This window comes from Myotis nattereri (assembly GCF_964212035.1).
Source record: "Myotis nattereri genome assembly, chromosome: 6".
Classification (NCBI taxonomy): domain Eukaryota; kingdom Metazoa; phylum Chordata; class Mammalia; order Chiroptera; family Vespertilionidae; genus Myotis; species Myotis nattereri.
The window spans coordinates 93,038,266-93,056,899 of record NC_138081.1 but is presented as its reverse complement, the minus strand read 5'-3'; the positions used below and the strand labels follow the sequence as shown (position 1 = coordinate 93,056,899).

The following is an 18,634-nucleotide window of genomic DNA, read 5'->3' as shown; positions in this document are numbered from 1 at the left end:
ACAGAAAGTTCATCTTCCATGATGACCTGAATTTACAGACTGTAGCCTGTTATGGTCCCGTTGGGCATCTTCCTTGTGATTATGTACACAGGCTGAACTCATTAGTCGTTCTTTCCTTCCCAGTGCTTGCCTTAGTTGGGATGTCTCTCTAATGATGCAGAGTGAAGTGACCAGAGAGGAGTAAGTTTTGATGACTCAGAGCAGACACATTCCTAGAACATGAAAACTTCCCACACACTCGGGCAGTGACCTGCTTCCACATAAGATGGTTGCATCTAAGCTCAGTGAGGGTCTCAATGACAGGAAGACCCAGTTAGGGCAATGGAGCAGTTTCTACTTCCAGATTTTCCAGCTAGAAGAAGAGAAAAAAAACAAAGACAGTGAGCATTTCAGATTGGGTTATAGCACACAGTTATTGGGCATCTTCTATGTGTCGGAACTGTATTGGGAGTCTTTGTGTATACTTTTTCCTGCAACCCTCAGAGTTTCTCTTAAATGTCACAATATTATATAATCTCTTGGGTCATTATTCATAATCTCTTGGGTCATTATGAATATGCTATTGTATTTGTATACACTAATGAATAAGAACTATATACTAATCATCAAAGATATATTTTTGATGGCTTCTCTTAAAATATATATTTTAATGCAAACTCTTCCCCCACCCCCCCTCTGTCCTTGACCCTCTTTTTCTCTCCATATCCTCACACTATTCATGATTTGATCAAAATTTCAAAAGAAAATTGCAGCATGTTTTGTTTTTATTTCTGGACAAAGACATTTTTATTTTCCCCTCAATTCTCAAAATTAATGGATCTTTTTCTGAAGAAATTGGTTTGAAGTTCTGGGATTTCCCCACCCCCACTACTCTTGTGAAGCTAGCCTCCCTGTCCTCTGATGGGGCACAGTTTCTGTAAATTGTCACATAAGTAATGAAGTAGGTCGAGGTGACCACAGCATTGACCTGTGTGTGACTGCTTAGTCCCAGGGAGGTTTGTTTGCTGCTTGCTGCAGAAGAGCTGAGCTCTACACAACCCTCTGTGTGTGCAACCACCATGAGGTTCCACTGCATCATCCTGTGGGAGTGTGGACAGGGAAGGTACTACCATGAGAAACCTTCTGCTGGCCCAAGGGTGCAGAGAGAGGAGTGAGGGGCCCACCTCTGTCCTAGTTGCTGATAAACACAAATTGAGTTGATGGATAGAGGCTGAAGGATAAGCTCTAACCAGCTGGCCGAATGATGTCTGGTTGCTGCTTGCTCTCCCATGGACTAGGGGTCTAAGAGAGCACTCTGGGACTCACCAGCAAGGAAAGTACAATTGCACCCCATCTCAAGTCAAAACTGGAAACATCTAGAGGACAATATGCCCCTCCAGTGGGTAGAGAGATGCAGCCCCACAGTGAGAGGGAAAGGAAGAAAGCCCAGGGGTGTTTTGATCAATAGACTGAGGAACTGACAGACACACGGCTGATAGAGGAGTGAGGAATGTTATGCTCTTAGAGGGTAAAGGAAGCACCTAGGTTGTTTGACATTAGTCCCCATGATTTAAGCCACTGTGCATAGTATTTAATTGGGACAGCATCATTCTTCACAGTGAGGTTTGCCACTGTGGAACCCCATTTTAATGACTCCATGATGGCTAACCTAAAGAGACTTTCTTGAGGATAGTAAAATCCCATGAAATTCCATGGAAGAAGCTGTTCAGAGTCTGAGGGCGGAAGTTGCTCTAGACCGGTGATGGCAAACCTATGACATGCGTTTCAGAGGAGACACGCGAACTCATTTTTTTGGTTGATTTTTCTTTGTTAAATAGCATTTAAATATATACAATAAATATCAAAAATATAAGTCTTTGTTTTACTATGGTTGCAAATATCAAAAAATTTCTATATGTGACACGGCACCAGAGTTAAGTTAGGGTTTTTCAAAATGCTGACACGCCGAGCTCAAAAGGTTCGCCATCACTGCTCTAGACTGCATCGATCCTAGATGGAATGACAGCCTGATCATGATTCTTATCTAAAAAATGACTGATGAAGTTTTTAAGATTGCCCCCTATCCCCCAGGGCATCCCACTTCACTATCTTTCTCACTGTGAGGCCCTGTGCTGGAAGCTGTGTTGATTTAGGGCCATAGATGTCCAGGATAGTACTTCCTAAACTGGGACTCTGGAACCCAAGACATAGCCCAGGACAGAAAAACACAAGGCTTTGTGGATATGCCTATTCAAATCAAGGTTCCCAAAGTAGAGACTGAAGCGATGATCATCAAAGACTTGCAGCTCAGATATGAGGCTCTGTTGGGCTCCAAGGAGGCAGTTAGTCGTTCAGGCAGATCAAACTCTGCATGCTTCTATAGATCCAGATGCCTCTGTGGAGTCACACTCTTTCATGCAGGAACCAGAAAGCCAGGTGGCTGCCTTAGAACAAATGGCTCCCTCAGAACTTCAGTCCTGCATTGGGAAGCCTTTAACGTGTCTTCATTCTCAAGAGATCTCAGAGGGTCTTACCCCTTAAGAAGGGCAAAATGGAGAAGGGGAGAAAGATAAGAGTGGGCAAGCATAAACTTCTTTGTCTTTTTGATATCTGTGCTCAGATGACTAATGTACCAGGCTCTCTTGAAGGTTGAGGACCACTCATTTACTAGCCATCTTTGAAACAGAGTCAATTAGGGAAGGCAGTGACTGTGACATTTGAGTGGGGCTGTTATGACCACTTCTGCTGCTCCCAAGGCTATGTAATTGGTATTGATAATTTCCATGCTTGCTCTGTGAATGCTCATAATGTCCATGGGAGTCATGCCCAGTCTGGAAGAGCTACTTATGGAGAGGTGAGGGTGGGGCACAGACACAACAGATGACAATTCAGCTTCAGGTGCCCTTCTGGTAGAATAGCCTTGTGTGGCCAATGAGTAAAGCTCTCAGGGTCTGGAGACTGATGGAGGATCACTGCCAACAGAATTCAGTTTTTGCTTCTTCCGTTCTGGCCGTTCCAGACATGGTGACCGCAACTGGATCAGGTGCCCGCGGTGTCACCTGGAATGCCATCTTGGGCTTTGGTCACGTCTTTTTTCTCCGTCCCTTTGGCACTTGAAAATCAAGATCCTTACCCTGACTCAGCTTCCTAAACGTGCTTCCTGTGCAGCCACAGTAATACTTAGTTTCTCCTGTGATTGGCCACCGATGAGTAGGTCAGAACCCAGAACTAGCCCCTCTCTTCTTGCAAGTGACTTGGTCCTACTACGATGATGATTTTATGTCAATAATCCCCAATGAAATTAGCAGGTGCTAACTCATGCGAAGGCCCAGGATTGGTCATTAATTCTGATAAGATTCAGGGACTAAACACCCAACTCAAAATTTTGGGAGGAATGTGAGTAACCACTTAAAAGTGGATCCTAATGACAGTAAGGAAAATATTTTTTGTGCGATGGCTTCCCACTACCAGAAAGGAAGCTTGGCACTTCATTGCAATATTCAGGCATTGAGGTAATATGTGCCTTATCTTTGCATGCATTTTGTTGAGGCAGCAAATAAGCTAATTAGAAAATCTGCCAAATTTGGAAGGAGACCTATTGGTGGCTCCTTGGCACCAATAACTGCTGGGGTCCAACCCCAGCGGGTCCAGGGGTCCCCAAAGGTGTGGACGGAGTCGGCGAAGAAGGAATGACACGGAGACAGCGTTCAGTTGATCAGCATAGCAAGGTTCTCCTGCCAAGTTCTGGTCTGGATCTCCAGCGAAGTTCTGGTTCGGATCTCCAGCCAGGTTCTGTGTCCATGTTGTCTTGCTAGGTTCTCCAGCCAGGTACAGTCACCAGGTTCTAGTCAGGTTCTCTTGCCAATTTCTGTAGTCAGGTTCAGTCCAGGATCTTTTGCCAAGTCAGGTTCAGTCCAAGATCTTTTGCCATGTTCTCTCGCTAGGTTCTGTCTCTAGGTTCTGAGGCCAGTTTCTGTCCAGGATCTTTTGCCATGTTCTCTCCAGCGAAGTTCTTCTGTCCCTAGAGAACGTTCTGTGTAGGTTCTGTGCCTAGGTTCTGTCTCTCTCTCTGTCTCTTGCTGTCTTGTTACATCTGTATTTATACCAGTTGATTCAATCCTATCAATCTCTATTACAAAGGTTAGGGCGTTTCTTATCTCCATTCCAGGGAGTAAAGATTAAGTAGCTTAAGCATGATTGTTCATAGTTAAAGTGATTAATTTCCCACCTGGCACTTAGTTAAGAGGTTTTATTCCCTCCCTAACTTCAGGGGAAAATCCCTACCTGGGGAAACAACCTTTCTCGGAGAGGTGACCTTGGTTAAAACACAGCGCCAAGAAGGTGAGCAAACACATTAAGAACAGTATGCCATATATGCCAGGTCCCTTGAAACAGCAAGGATGGACCGGCTCCCGGCAAATAACCACTTGAATTGGGGAAGGAATACTTTAGGCCTTGGAGGTACTGGAGGGGGAAATGATGGACTCTTATCTTTTTCTCTAAACTCCAGTCCTGCAGCCTGGTAAAATAATCACGTGCTCCACTGAAACGAGCAGCAGCTCTGACTGCCAACCTGACCTGCTTCAGGGCTTATCACTTCAGCTGATATGCATGGGATCAGAAAAACTCATGTGGGCTTGGCTGGCCCTGAGTTACTCTACGTGCCTGATATTATCAAAGGCGGCTCCTAAATATGAAGTCCCTTGTACATGTATAAGCACAGTCAGGCTCATACCAGTTCCTATGCTTTTCCTAACACCTGAGTGCCCTGGGGTTATACCATGGCTGGCTTTCAAGGCAAAAGCTATTTGGTGACAGTGCCCATATGGAATACCCAAGTTAATGTAGTAGTCATCCAAATTAAACTTATCCACAAATCCCAAATCGAACCTGTCCCCTTCAGTTACATGGTTTCACGTGGGGAAGAGTGGGCCACAGGACATCTCTCTATCGCGCAAGGCTGAGCAGTTTGAAGCATCATTGCCCCCCTGCAATGATTGGCTGCAACACCACTCCTTGGGTCACGTTCCTTTTGCTAGGCCTCCAGGTAAAAGAGTGCTGTTCTACCTGAGGGATACATGGATTCTTGTCCCCATACGGCAGTGTGAGTGTTGTTCCCTGGCATCTGAGTCCACATTTGAGAGACAGGTCACGAACCTGTCTTTAACTTGAGCTACCATAGCCAATGAGACAGAACAAGCCATAGGAGATCCATCGCTCAGGCTAAACTCCTTGCTCATACGTGGATCCATCGATTGGCCTTGGACTACATTCTGGTTGGTGTGGTTGCCAACCACTCCTGTTGGGTTCTAATTAATACCAACAGTATGGTGGCACAATCCATGCATACCATAAAAGAGGAAGCTCAATGGCTATCTGAGCTCAGACCGATTGGTCCTCTCTGGGACTAACTCATTTGAGTCTAGGATCCTGAAGTGCATGGCTGAGGTCAACACTGCCGATCTGATCTGATCCTGCGGAGGGGGATTCTGTGAATAATAACCCTAATCAAGTATTGTTTGAAATAAATGGAACGGATTTGTTCCTAGCCCTTGTCAGTATGTTTAACCCAAATTGCTAATGGGATGATATAAATATATGAAAATTGAATTCAGCCAAGAATATGTCCAGCCGACAGGTGAATTATTGGGAGAGGCAGTCCACCACGCATCCCTGCACAAGCTTGCCTACTGAGCTGAAATGCAAGGCGTAAATATCTTTTGACTCTGAGTCATTTCTATAGTCACACAGCCAATTAAGAACATTTGCTGCCAGACCACATGAGGACCACAGCATGACCACTTTGTGGTTGCCTGCCCCTGCTCTCAGGGGAGAAGGATAGGTTTGTTTACTGATTGCTGCAAAGGTGCTGAGCCCTTGGCTCCAGGCTCTTCAGCTTTAGTGCAAGCCACTGTGTGCACAGCAGCCACCTGAGCCCATTGTGTTGCACCATGGGGCATGTGGGCCAGGGAGCCAGCGCCCCTGTGCTGATGGGTCTGCTATTTGCTGAGCTGTTGGTAATAAACTGCTTTCTCTGGTCCATTGGGTCACATTGTTTACTGACATCCATACTGTTGTGGCCAGCTGACCTGCCGCTTGCTGGGATCTCGTCTTTGGAAGCTTGTAACTCCCCACCGTTTTCTAAGACTGGGCTTCTTTCCTGACAGTGACCACAGCAATGTTACGCATGTCAGTAAACTTGACATTTGACATCGATACAGTATTTTAATCTACTATCCGTTTTCCAGTTTTGCCAACAGGTTTTTAAGCTTGTATTTATTTATTTATTTTCAGGAAGTCAATGAGCAAATCCTTTTGGGCTATTTTTTTTTTTTAGACTATTTGGGAAAAAAAAGTTTTGGAGAAACTTTTAGATTGGAACTGAAGCCTATTGAAAGCACTTTTCATTTCTATCCATGCAGTGCTCGGAGATGCTCCCTACCCCTGGAGGGAGTGGAAGCGATCGCCCTTTCCCACTTCATTAACCTGTGGGAGGGAGCAGCGGTCTTTAGAGGGGAAGTGACATGCCCAAGTATATTGGTCAGGGAAAGCTGGCTTAATATTTTTCTTTTTTCTTTTTCTTTTTTCTTTTTTGCAGCTACTCTCTTCCACTTCCATTGTCTCTTCCCTATTTGTGATGCCATCCAAAGTTGCAATTGAAACTAATAACAGCCTTGGGTACTGTTGAAGCGGATCAATGTTTCAGTCAATAACACGCTTCAAAATTGCATTCATTACAGAACCATCGAAGCAGAGCCACACGGAATACTTTTAGAGTTGATGACTCAGTGGCAAAGTTCTCCATTTAACTACATCATAGAGAAATAGTCTCTTCTTCCAAGCTCCATTGCAGCTTAAAAAACAAAATGCAAATATATAGATATATGCAGTACACACACATACACACACACACACACACACACACACACTAGGGCTTTTCAAAGTCTTAAAATGTTAATATATAGTATAAGTTCTTGAGACCAAAAATAAGAGAGGTAACATTTTCTAGCATTTGCCTAAAGAGCTATTTTTCCATGGCTCACATATTAACATTTCGCGCAGTAATGTTCTGTAGGACCCTGGTAGAATTTGTAAAACTAATCGGAGCGCTATCCCCTATGATTCTTTAAGTATCAAATCTTAACACCGGAGTTCCTGTCACATCCCAGTCATGTAGACAAAATGCTGATGCTAAATGTTCGAGACTTCCAGTAACCAGGAAATCCTTATATCTCAAAGTTTAGAAGAATCTTTCTTTGGTTGTATTGAAATCCCTTTCCCTGTAACTTCCACCCTTTAGCTTTCATTAGTAGAGTTGTATTGGATAAGCCCAATTCCTTATTGCATCCCTTTAAGTATATGAAGATCACTGTTTTGTCCAGAGTTTTCTGTTTCCCAGGCACACTTATTTCAACCATAGTGAGGAATTCTAACTCCCTTCACCTTCTTGGTTGCTCATGTCTGAACACAAGCTAGTTTATTAATTTCATTCCTGATAGTGAAGCTAACATTTCTTTGGCCCTAGACACTAGACATTTGTTGATGCAATCAAGCTGTAATTGCAACAGTTGAGATGGACTGTATCATATTGTTAGTCCATGAAAGAAAACCTCGCCTGGCTGGCAGGCTCAGTAGTTGAGTGTTGACCTATGAACCAATGTCGGGTTCAATTCCCAGTCAGGGCACATGCCCTGTTGCCCAGGTTTCGGCAGGATCCCCAGTAGGGGGCGTGCAGGAGGCAGTTGATCAATGATTCTCTCTCACCATTGATGTTTCTGTCTCTCTCTCCTTTCCTCTCTGAAAATAATAAAAAATAATATATATGTATATTTTTAAAAATCTCTAGGGCTTTTTTGTCCATATCTGCAGTCATTCATATTTTATATTTCTACTAGAGGCCAGGTGCACGACATTCATGCACTGAGGGGCTTCGGGGAGTGGGTCCCTCAGTCCGGCCTGTGTCTTTTAGCAGTCTGGGATAGCCTTTAGTGCTGCTTCAGAGGCAGGAGAGGCTCCCGCCACCGCTGCTGCACTCATCAGCCATCAGCCCGACTTGTGGCTAAGTAATGCTCCCCCTGTGGGAGTGCACTGACCACCAGGGGGCATCTTCTGCTTTGAGCATCTGCCCCCTCGTGGTCAGTGCACATCATAGCGACCGGATGCTCCACCGTTCGGTCAATTTGCATATTACCCTTTTATTATATAGGAGAGTTGGATTTTTGGATTGAATTTTTTCTCTGGTAACTTTTATAACTTAAGTTTGGTTCATTATCCTATTATATTCAGCATTCCTCCATTGATTGAATGGTTAAGATGGCAATCAAAGTTTATAAATCTATGTCACTGTACCATATAACCAGATCATAATTCAACATAGGATAGAATTATAGAAATTAACAAGAGCTTGCCAAATCTCTTGACTTCCCTGTCCTGCGATCCTCTAAGAAGATAAAATTAGTTTTGTCATAACTAATTCTTAGAAAGCTTAGTTGCTTTCTAGACATTACTGCTTCCTTTCTAAGTGCTCTCAAAATATATTTTAATAATGTGATCTAGGTTCTAAAAACAATAAATGCAAAGTGGTTTTCAGTTGCCACAAAGTTCCCATTAAAATTAGGACTCTCTTTCCCCTAGATTTTTAGGCTCCTCCCATTTTTTGCTTCTGAAGTTATCATTTGTGTTTCATTAATTATGTATCATTTAAAAGTTCTCTTACTGTTTTAAGATCACCAGGAGATTTGAGCTCATCCAGAGCCTCCTAGTTCTCTAACAATTATCTTCACCTTTACTAGCCTTACTTCTTTCTTCATATTTTAGGATAGAGATAATTTGCTCTAAAAGAGAAACTTGAAATAAAATGACTTGAAGAAGTATGCACAGAGAAATCAAATTGCATGAAGAGCATGGAAAATGAATGCCTACGTGTGAGTCTACTTAACAAAAACCTAGTAGCGATGAAGATGATAAGTTGAACAGGCGTGGAATGCTACAGCTGGAGCTGTGACTGAGCCTTGAAATACACAAAATAACCTGAGACCATTTTTTTTAATGCTTAGCCAAGGCAAGATCTCTTTGGGCACTGAATCCAGTTCTTGGCCTCCTCATCAACAGCACTTGTTAAAAAATAAAATTGACACAGCACAAGTGTAAATACGCATGTGTTTGAACAGTGTAACTTCTGATCAGAGGATCAGCTAAGAGAAAATGAAGGCCCCCTCCTGTAAGTATTTTTTAGGTTCTGAAGGATGAGCCTGAGATAATATCAGTGTGTTACATAGTCATTTAGGTTGTCAATCAGTTGAACATGAAAGAGGCCATTCCCACCACCCCTCATATCTCCTGAATATCATGAGCCCTCTGATTATTCATTCAGTCCACAGATATTTTTGGACGAAATTGTCATGTGCCAGACAGTGTGCTTGGTAGATACTGGAGGCACAAGAAGGCAGATGTGGTTCATGCCCTCGAGAAGTGATGGCGTGTCCCATGCAACATGTGCCTCCTGTAGATGGTTAGCAATAGTGACCACAGTTACTTCTCTCCCTATATCCACACCCCTTTGCAATGTGACAGCAGCATCTACCATCCATAGGCAGAGTCTGTTTGCCACCCCTTGAATCTCAAACCTGTGCCCACCGTGTGAACAAGCCTGGGCTAAGCTGCGGGAAGAGGAAGGTCCATGTGGAGCTAGCCATTCTTCCTGTGGGCATCCTCGATCCGCTAGTTGACAACTGATCTAGAAGAACTGTCCAGACCACTGCAGCCCAAATTACTAATCTATCGACTCTCAAACTAAAAAAAATGGTCCCTTTAAGCTACCGAATTTTAAAAAAGACTTGTTATGCAGCCAAAGCTGACTGACAGCTCTTCAACATGTAAGTATGATTCAGAGTTTATTTTGGGTCCAGAATTTTCTCATATGGCTTATCCAATTACCTTGATAACTGCCAACTCTCCACTTCACTTTGCGCTGTATGGGCATGGTCTCAGTGTACAGTTGTCAGAATACAGACACCCTGGGAAGGTTTGATATTGGCTCTCTGATCTGCAGAATATGAAGTTGGCTAATGTGCTTGAGATGTGACATATACCGTATATTTCTTGGAGAAAACACAAATACACAAGCAGACACAAACATCTACAACAATACAAACTTCAAACAAGCAGTTAAAAAGTTAATGCAAATCCAGTTAATCCAGTTAGCTTTGTTTCCTAGCATAATGGCTCAGGATGTTTAAAAAAAACACACAAAAAACCCCCCCACACACAACAACCTGTTTGTCACATTCTGAATTTGAACAACAAATCCACTATGTCCTACAGACACAGCCATAAAGTCTCTGATTTCTCCTTCAAATAATTTTATTATTTTGATGTATTATTGAAACTCTCACCAAAGGCTGATGTATCCTTCCAGATGTCTGTGTAACTGCCTTGATTCTAATGATCACATTAGTGGCGGTTAGCAAAAGGATCTTTGATTTATCTTAATTTTCAAATATGTCAGAGTGTCTTTTCCTCTTTTCCTGGCAGCCGCTCGCTCTTTGTCCGGCTCTCCCAGCTGGGCATTTTGGGAAAGCAGCCAATTCCAGGGCTAATGTGTTTCTGCTGTGATCTGACACTGATGCTGTTTCATGGAGGCAGCAATGGAGATAAGCGCTAATTGGATGCATTTTTAAAGCAAACCTTTTAGTTACTTAGAACAGAGCTTCCCCAATTAGCTTCCTTTCTCCTCTCTCTGGCTATGCAAGAACCACAGTGATGTGAAAACACTGGGTTTGGAAGGGAGTCAAGGGCACTGCCCAGGGCCACTGAAGGACAGCCATGCTGAAGTCAGGGGAAATGCTCCAGCAGGCGGCTGGGGGCTGAATTGCCAGGAGAGCAGGGTGAGTGGAGGATACTGGGAGGATCAGATGTGACAAGAGGCCCAGGCAGTGGGGCAGAGGCCCAGGGTACACTACTGACAGACACACCCTAAAGTGCCAGATAGCAGAGGGAAGGTGTGAGTGGGCACTCAAGGAGAGAGAACCAGAGTTTTATAATGGCCATCTTGGTCTCCAATGGAAGTATTTTGCTTCAATGGAACATATTTCAACTTTAGAACTGAGACTTTTAAATTGCATTCTTTAATATGTTATCCCCAGGCTGAAGAAAATCTATTTAAATCCCTGCCCTCTTTAAGTTACTTGCAAGCTTTTGATAGCTGCCCAGAAGGAGAGCTGCTTAGGAAAGGAGGCAGGTTTGAAGGTCTTAATGTGGAAAAAAAAATAAGAGAAAAGATGCAGGGTAAGAAACCATTTCTTTCTGGCTTTTATTTCTGAGATGGATTCAGAAGTGAGACATAATAAGTTAATTTTCCTTTGGTTGGAAGTGAGTCTGCCATAATTATCTCATCCTCTCTGGGGGTTCCAGTTCCTGTGTTCCTTTCAGCATTATTTAATAGCAGGGGCATGAGGATTAATGACCCCTCTGGGCCCCAGGATTGCATCATCCCGTGGCCAATTAGAAAGGGTGAGTCTGGGTTTGGCTGGGTGGCCGCAGTGGGAACAGTGAGGTGGGCGTGGTGGGGAGACAGCGGAGAGGAGGCAGCTAACTCCCCTTCCTCTCCTGCTATTCTCTTTCTAGTCCTTGTTATGGAACCATCTGTCCCCATAGGCCCACCCCTTGCCCTAAGAACTTTATCTAAGCTTCTGACTCAAGAATTTACTCTACAGGAAGTTTGAATTTGAGTTCTGGGTTATAAAATTACACAAGCTGTAAGTTTTGGGTGCTGGCACCATTATTTGAAAATTTATTTAATTAACCGCAATAATGACTTGATATGCTTGATTTACTTTAAAGGCCAGACTCCAAATTTTGCAAACCAGTGGCTTCCTAAGCCAATATTTAACTTAGAGATGGATTTTTCTCTTTCCTCCTTTTTGATTCCTCATTTAATTGTAAGATTGTGTGTAAACCTTGAATCTTTCACGCAGGCCATCATCTATACTCTTCTGCACGTAGGAATACATCTTCCAGCAAATCATCCTTCCCCATTTTGTTCTTTCTTTCCTCCTTTGCGGTGACACTGATTTGCTGGGAACATCTTGTACCTGTCACCAGAGTCAGCGAAGAGCTGACCTTTCTCTTTTACCACAGAACCAGAGCAGGCCTGGCTTTGGAGAAGTGACAGGGATGTTGGAGCGATATGCATAAAATACATGACATTGCTGGGGGGAAATGAGGAGAATTCTAGATCAGGGTCACTTCCACAATATGCTAAGAGTCGTTCATTTTGAAAAGAAGACAAGGCTGTGGAGATAATGATTTTTAGAGGCTTTACAGGTTTCTAGTTGTCAGGTCTCTAATATAAAGGAAAAATGCAAATATATAGAGTTCGGCTGATAAATGAAGCATCCCTCCAATACAATGGTCAAAGTTTGCTCCCCCCCTCCCTCTATGTTCATGCTGAACCCCAATCTCCTTGTTACTGGTCTCTTTCTAATGGATTGAATCTTGGATTGGTACAAATCCAAGATTTGTACCAATCTATCATTTCATATCATCCCCAGTAAGTGTACCCAAGTCTAGAAGCTGCGTACCTGATGGTTAGTCCTATCCACTGTGTTGGCCGTGGAGGGGTGGTCTCTAGTGTTCTGACGAATTCGAGTGGAGTTCTGCTGCTCAATGGTGGAGGAAGTTGGGATACAGAACTCTCTGAAGCATCGTTTGAAGTTTTCGTCCAGAAATGCGTAAAGGACTGGGTTCAGGCAGCTGTTTGTGTAACCTAGAGCAATGCAGAAGTGCCAGGAAACAGTCTGAAAGGTAGTTTCTGGGATTGTGATCAAGGCTTTAATGATGACGTAAATGTGAATGGGGGTCCAGCAGACGATGAACACAGCTACGACCACCAGCACCATCCTGGTGATTCTCCGAAGATTCCTGTCCTTTTCTTTGGAGCCAGAGAGCATACGGACACTCTTGAGGCGTAAGATCATTAGTCCGTAGCACACCGTAATGATGAGGACAGGCATGATGAAGGCGAAGATGAAAACACAGATTTTCAGCAGGTTTTCCCAGTACCAGGCTGGGTGAGAGAATGTTAGTGTGCAATCTACGGAACCTAGGTGAAAAAAAAAATTACAAGGAAGAATTAGAAGCACCATTTAATTATGACATTAGGTATTAACATTGCCATCTTGCTTACTAATTTTTAAGCTTGACCTTAGCTAACGTAAGTCTATTAGTATACATGCTAGTAAAGAAGTATGTAAAGAAATGGTGGGAGAAAATCAGCTCTCTGTTGATTTTTAGAAATAGTTTTATTTATTTATTTATTTATTTATTTATTTATTTATTTCTAAAGATCTCATTTTGCTGTCCACTTTGGTCACATTAATTTTCATTCAGCCAACAATTATGGACTTCCAACTATGAGCTATGTCCTCTACGGGATCTATGTTGATATACAAAATATAATCACTGTCCGAAGTCTATAGGACATTCCAGCTAATGGATGTTTTCACTCTACTTTTTGATGGGTGGTTTATCATTCTGACATGAGGTCTAGAAAGATACATTTTTTTATGGAGCAGCCACTTGAAATTATAAAACAAGCCTCTGCTTGCTTTGGGTTTCAGTTGTAATTACTCTTGGAAGAACTGTATTTTTATTTTCTCATCATTTTGATGAAATGCAGAGACATCCAGAACCAATAGATTATATTCTCTTTGAAATGTTTAGTGGGCTTACAATCACAGGGAAAATTCCCATTTCCAAAATTATTCAAAGGCATTTTTCTAGAAAACAATTTTATTAAAATCACAGTTTGACTAAGACATTGGAACACTCCAAAAAATTCTAGTTGGCTTATGACTTCACCAACATTTGGTTCGATACACTCTCCATCCCTCAGGCCTGCAACATCACTCACCATGCCTATACTTTGTTGTCGCCATGAACATCACAGGCAGGCCGATGGCTGAGGAGAGGACCCAGTTGCAGACATTGATGATTTTGGCATTGCGGGGAGTACGGAAATCCAGGGCCTTGACCGGATGGCAGACGGCGATGTAGCGATCCACGCTCATGGTACAGAGCGTGAATATGCTGGTGAACATGTTATAGTAGTCTATGGAGATCACGATCTTGCAGAGGACGGTTCCAAACGGCCATGTTCCCATGAGGTAATTGACACTCTGGAATGGCAGGGTACTGGTCGCCAAGGCGTCGGCCAGAGCAAGGTTAAAGATGTAGATGTTGGTGGCCGTCTTCATTTTGGTGTATCTAGAAAATGAAGGAAGAGCGGAGGCTGCGTCAGAAACAGGCAGCAATGTGAAATACTGGTACCCTTCCTATAATTAAAAAAAACAAACCTGCAAGGATTAGCGGAAAGCATTTGAGATTCATTATGGAAGAACTGTTTTCTTGGAGGGGGGAGAGAGAGAGAGAAACATCAGTGATGAGGGAGAATCAACCTGGGCACGTGCCATGATCAGGAATTGAACCATGACCTCTTGGTTTGTAGGTCAATGCTCAACCACTGAGCCATGCCAGCCGGACTGTTTTCTAATATTAGATTGGCTATTTATAGCCATGTGCCTATAGGCTAAATATATAATTTCTCTACCTATCAGTTTTCTTACCTATAAAATGGTTATGATAATAGGTATCATACTGATTTATTTATAATGGGCCAGGCACAGGTAGCTCTTAGTCAAGTATCCAGACACTGGATAATAATTCATTTTAATTCTAAATATATATAAAATTCAGATTTTTATAGTTAAAATTGTGGAGCATGGTGTGAGAACATGTCCTTATGTCCATCCATGTGCCACTTCTCTGGAAATGAAAGGAGAGATGCTTCCGTTATGGCTAAGAGACTTTGCTTAATCATCTTTAACTTATCCTTTTAGGAAGTACTTATTTCCTGCTTTATTTGATTTCTGCTCATTCTACTTTAGGACATGAATAGCATTTCTTTGATCAGAAGTTTATATCAAAATCATGTTTTGCTTTCTTGATTCCTGTATTCTGATATAACTAATATTTATGTCACATAGACATATATTACTAGGCTAAATCCTTTGATGTATATAAGCCATTATAGTAGGCTGGAATAGTCTTATTCGTGACTTTAGATCTTTGTTTGCAGATATGTAGATTATTCATCTCTTTAGACCAAATGACTTCAAAAACAGCATCAGAACATCGTCTCAGGAGATAGTACATTTGGGTTCATAGATAAAGATGTTCTGTATTTCTTATAAATACTTAGTTTCCAGAGCTTGGAAATTATTTGCTTTCAAATTTGAGAGTTCTAAAAGAAAATGAAATTTCTTCTATTTTAAAATCTAGTAGTTGTGTATGTAAAAAAAATCATGTGTACATAATGTCGAATAATGTTATATCCCTAGGTATTTCTTACATATTGAAAGAACAATGAAAATGATTTCAAAATAGGATAAAATAATTTTACCAATATTAATATTAGAAAATTGTTTTTTGAAGAAACCTGAGCGTATGTTGTAGATTACAAATATTATAGAGGGCAAGTCAGTAAAATTATTATCTATTGTACTTAGTACAATAAATATAAAGCTTTATCTATATTTTTGGGGATGATATTGTATATATAATCATTCAATATAAGTAAAATATAAAAGACAGCATGAACATAAAAGTTAAATGAAATAAAGATAGAATTGGATTATCCATTTGGCACAGAGCCCAGCGCAAGATGAATACAGTAAATGCTTGTTGAGTAGAATTAAATATAGGAGGAAGGGTTTGGGTGACTTTATGTTTTTTGTGGTATAATGAAACACACTTTAACAAGGGAAATCTTAAGCTTTTGAAGTAAAAGTGAACAGGGAATATTCCTTTTGGCCTTGTCAACTGGTTGTTAAATTAAAAGAGAACTTTGGTCATAGAAGGTCATGAATGATGAGGAGTAGGATCATGAAGGATCTTTGAAGACCACTTTGTGTGACTACCTTGCATCATGGCTGGAGAACCTGAGGGACAGAAAGCTGTGCAAACATTTGAGATTTTCTCCCGTTTTTCTAGATTCCATCTAAAACTAAAAATGTGCCTCTATGCTGTATGCTGGGCCATGTGTCATTTTGGGAGTGCATTTCTGAAAATGTTGTAGTTTGTCCCAGAAATACTCGGCGCACTGTTAGCTAAAACAAGGTAAGCATGCAAAGCTTTTTCATATTCTTTTCAAAGATGCCCATGCCGGGGCCATTGGAAATCCTGAGACTTAAAAAATAAAAATCCAATGTTGTAGCAGAATTACATTTTTTTAGAGGAGCGTTGAGTTTGTTCCATTTTTTTTTTACTCTCTAATAATCCATAGTTTAATACTATCAACTCTAGGATGCACAGTCCATCTCTTCAGTTCTTTGACTGCCTTTCCAACTTTCTTTTGAACATCTGCGCCTGCTATTGGCTTCTCAAATGCAATACTTTCCAAAGTGTGTTTTTCCTTTCTCATACATATCACCACGATCAGTGACAGCAAAATAATCAGTAACAATTGTTGGAGCCAGGATTCAAGCCCAGGTTATTTGTGGGTCATTAGCTACAATGCTTTGCTAGTTAATAACCATCTCTTATTATGTTCTATTTGCATCTCGTTTCACGAAATAATTTCTTTCATCCCCTGAAGATGTTAAATATGTTATTTTAAAGTCCTTGTATGATTGCTATTTAATCCTGTTTCTTTAAGTAAATTCTTTTGTTTGTTGTGTCCTTTCCCAATGTCTTTCATGGTATAGTCATTCATTCACAATCCGATTATATTGATTTTGAGTTGACCCTTGAAGTGAAGATGCCTTAGTAGATTGCTTGCTGTTTCTGCTATGTGGGTTGACTGGGATGGGAGTTGCAATTAGACTGCACCATACAGTTTCCAGAGCATTGCTGGTCTCCTAGGTACAGCCAGTATCTCTGCCCCAAGCACTGCACTGCACCAGTTTTTAAATGGACATTGTGTCGCCTTTCTGTGTCACCTGTAGACAGGAAAACACACCAGCGGCAACTGACAAGGCTGCCACTACTGTAGAAATCCACTCCATTGTGGAAAACCCTCCTTATGAACTCATATTTCATGAATGAAGTCATCAATGACCCTAACACTCTTGACCTGTCTCTGTTGCATCATTCACTTCTTTCAAAAGGAGAAGGAATGGCTTTTATGTTTATATGTTAAGGTTGAAGAATAGGATATACACTGTTCTGTCCCTTCCACAGTCTCTTCCTAAGGTTCAGCTGCACAAAGGAAACACATATGGTAGCCAGCTATTCCAGGTAGTAAGTTTTAAAGGGGTTGGTCCCCATATTAGGAGGTTAGCTGTGGTCCAGGTCTGTGACTAGATGTGTTTGTGTATTCATTCTGGGATTAGAATTGGGAAGCTATTATAACTGCATAGCTAAGTCACAACCACCAGCAAAGTATTTGCCAACAATAAAGATGATGTATTTTTTTTCTATCTGCTGATTCATTTCATCTTCTCTCTCAATTTGTCCGAACATTAGCAGGGGAAGAAGGAGTGACATTTCATAGGATCCTTTAAACATTCAGTCTGCCTACCAAGAATTTCCCCATCATTTTCATAAATTTGTGTATGGCTCTTCATTGATCTATTGCTTTAATTTGTTTTCTTTAAAAAAATAATTTCTAAAAGTTGTTCTAGAGGTTGTTCTCAATCAGCCATCCTGAAAATGATACATTGCATGGGAATACCTTTAAACAAGGTTTTAATCTGAGTGTTGTATAAAAGCATATCCGGCGCTCTTAATGAACTTGAGAATAACTTTCAACCTTTAGCATGCTTGCACATGAAATCTTAGTCTTGTGTAATAAATGTGACAATTATATGGAAATCACATTTTGTCTTTTAGCCTGTAAGCTTCTGGAGTATAGAGACCATGATCAGTCTGTGCTCTGCTGCCTGCTTGGCTGAGCGACATGATGAGTCCTCCTGACCCTAGGCCTGCAACTAGATGTCTCTTCAAATAAGACATTCCTGTTCATCTCACAGAAATGCTTTCTGCTTTCCTGTCTCATGTCACCTTACTACTCCCCACATTGATTCCCATTATTGTCTCCCTCCATTGGCAGAGGAGAAGAGAGGATGGCATGTACTGTAATAGTAGTGAGGTTGTGTAATGGTGAGAAAGAAAAAAGCTCCTGAGAGCTTTTGGGGAGCCAGTTTAGTTGCTAACAGCCAGGCTGTGGTATTCATTATGGAACATAATTCTTTAGAGTATCAACTTCAGATGAGGACTTTCCATGACTGTGATGCAAGAAGCCAAAAGACGTCTCTATAACCAGACCTGACCAGAGGTAAAACCAAATCACCTGAACCACAAAAATGCCCAGCCTCTCCCTCTCCTGGTTAACACGAAGTGTCCACTGCTTCTTATTCAATGATTTAGAAGCCTGGTGCATGAAATTCGTGCCTCTGGGGGTGGGAGGGAGGCCCCTCAGCCCGGATTGCGACAGGGCATAGGACAGGCCGAGGGACCCCATGGGTGAACGATCGGGGCCAGAGAGGGACATGGGAGGTTGGCCAGCAGGGGAGAGACTGCGGGAGGGCTCCAGGACATGTCTGGCCCATCTCGCTCAGTCCCAATCAGCCTGACTCTAGCAGCAAGCTAACCTACC

The 18,634-nt window shown here is 41.9% G+C and overlaps 1 protein-coding gene across 1 annotated transcript in view; it reads right to left on the bottom strand.

Annotated features, from left to right (window-relative positions):
* Positions 1-313: 313 nt before the first annotated feature.
* OPRM1 (opioid receptor mu 1) overlaps positions 314-18,634 on the bottom strand; it is a gene marked incomplete at both ends in the record, with an annotated part of 30,683 nt that continues 12,362 nt past the window's right edge. The window contains 3 exons of the mRNA XM_081094758.1: positions 314-352; positions 12,561-13,081; positions 13,892-14,244. Coding sequence (XP_080950884.1) covers positions 314-352; positions 12,561-13,081; positions 13,892-14,244 — 913 coding nt within the window. The remainder of the gene's footprint in view (positions 353-12,560; positions 13,082-13,891; positions 14,245-18,634) is intronic.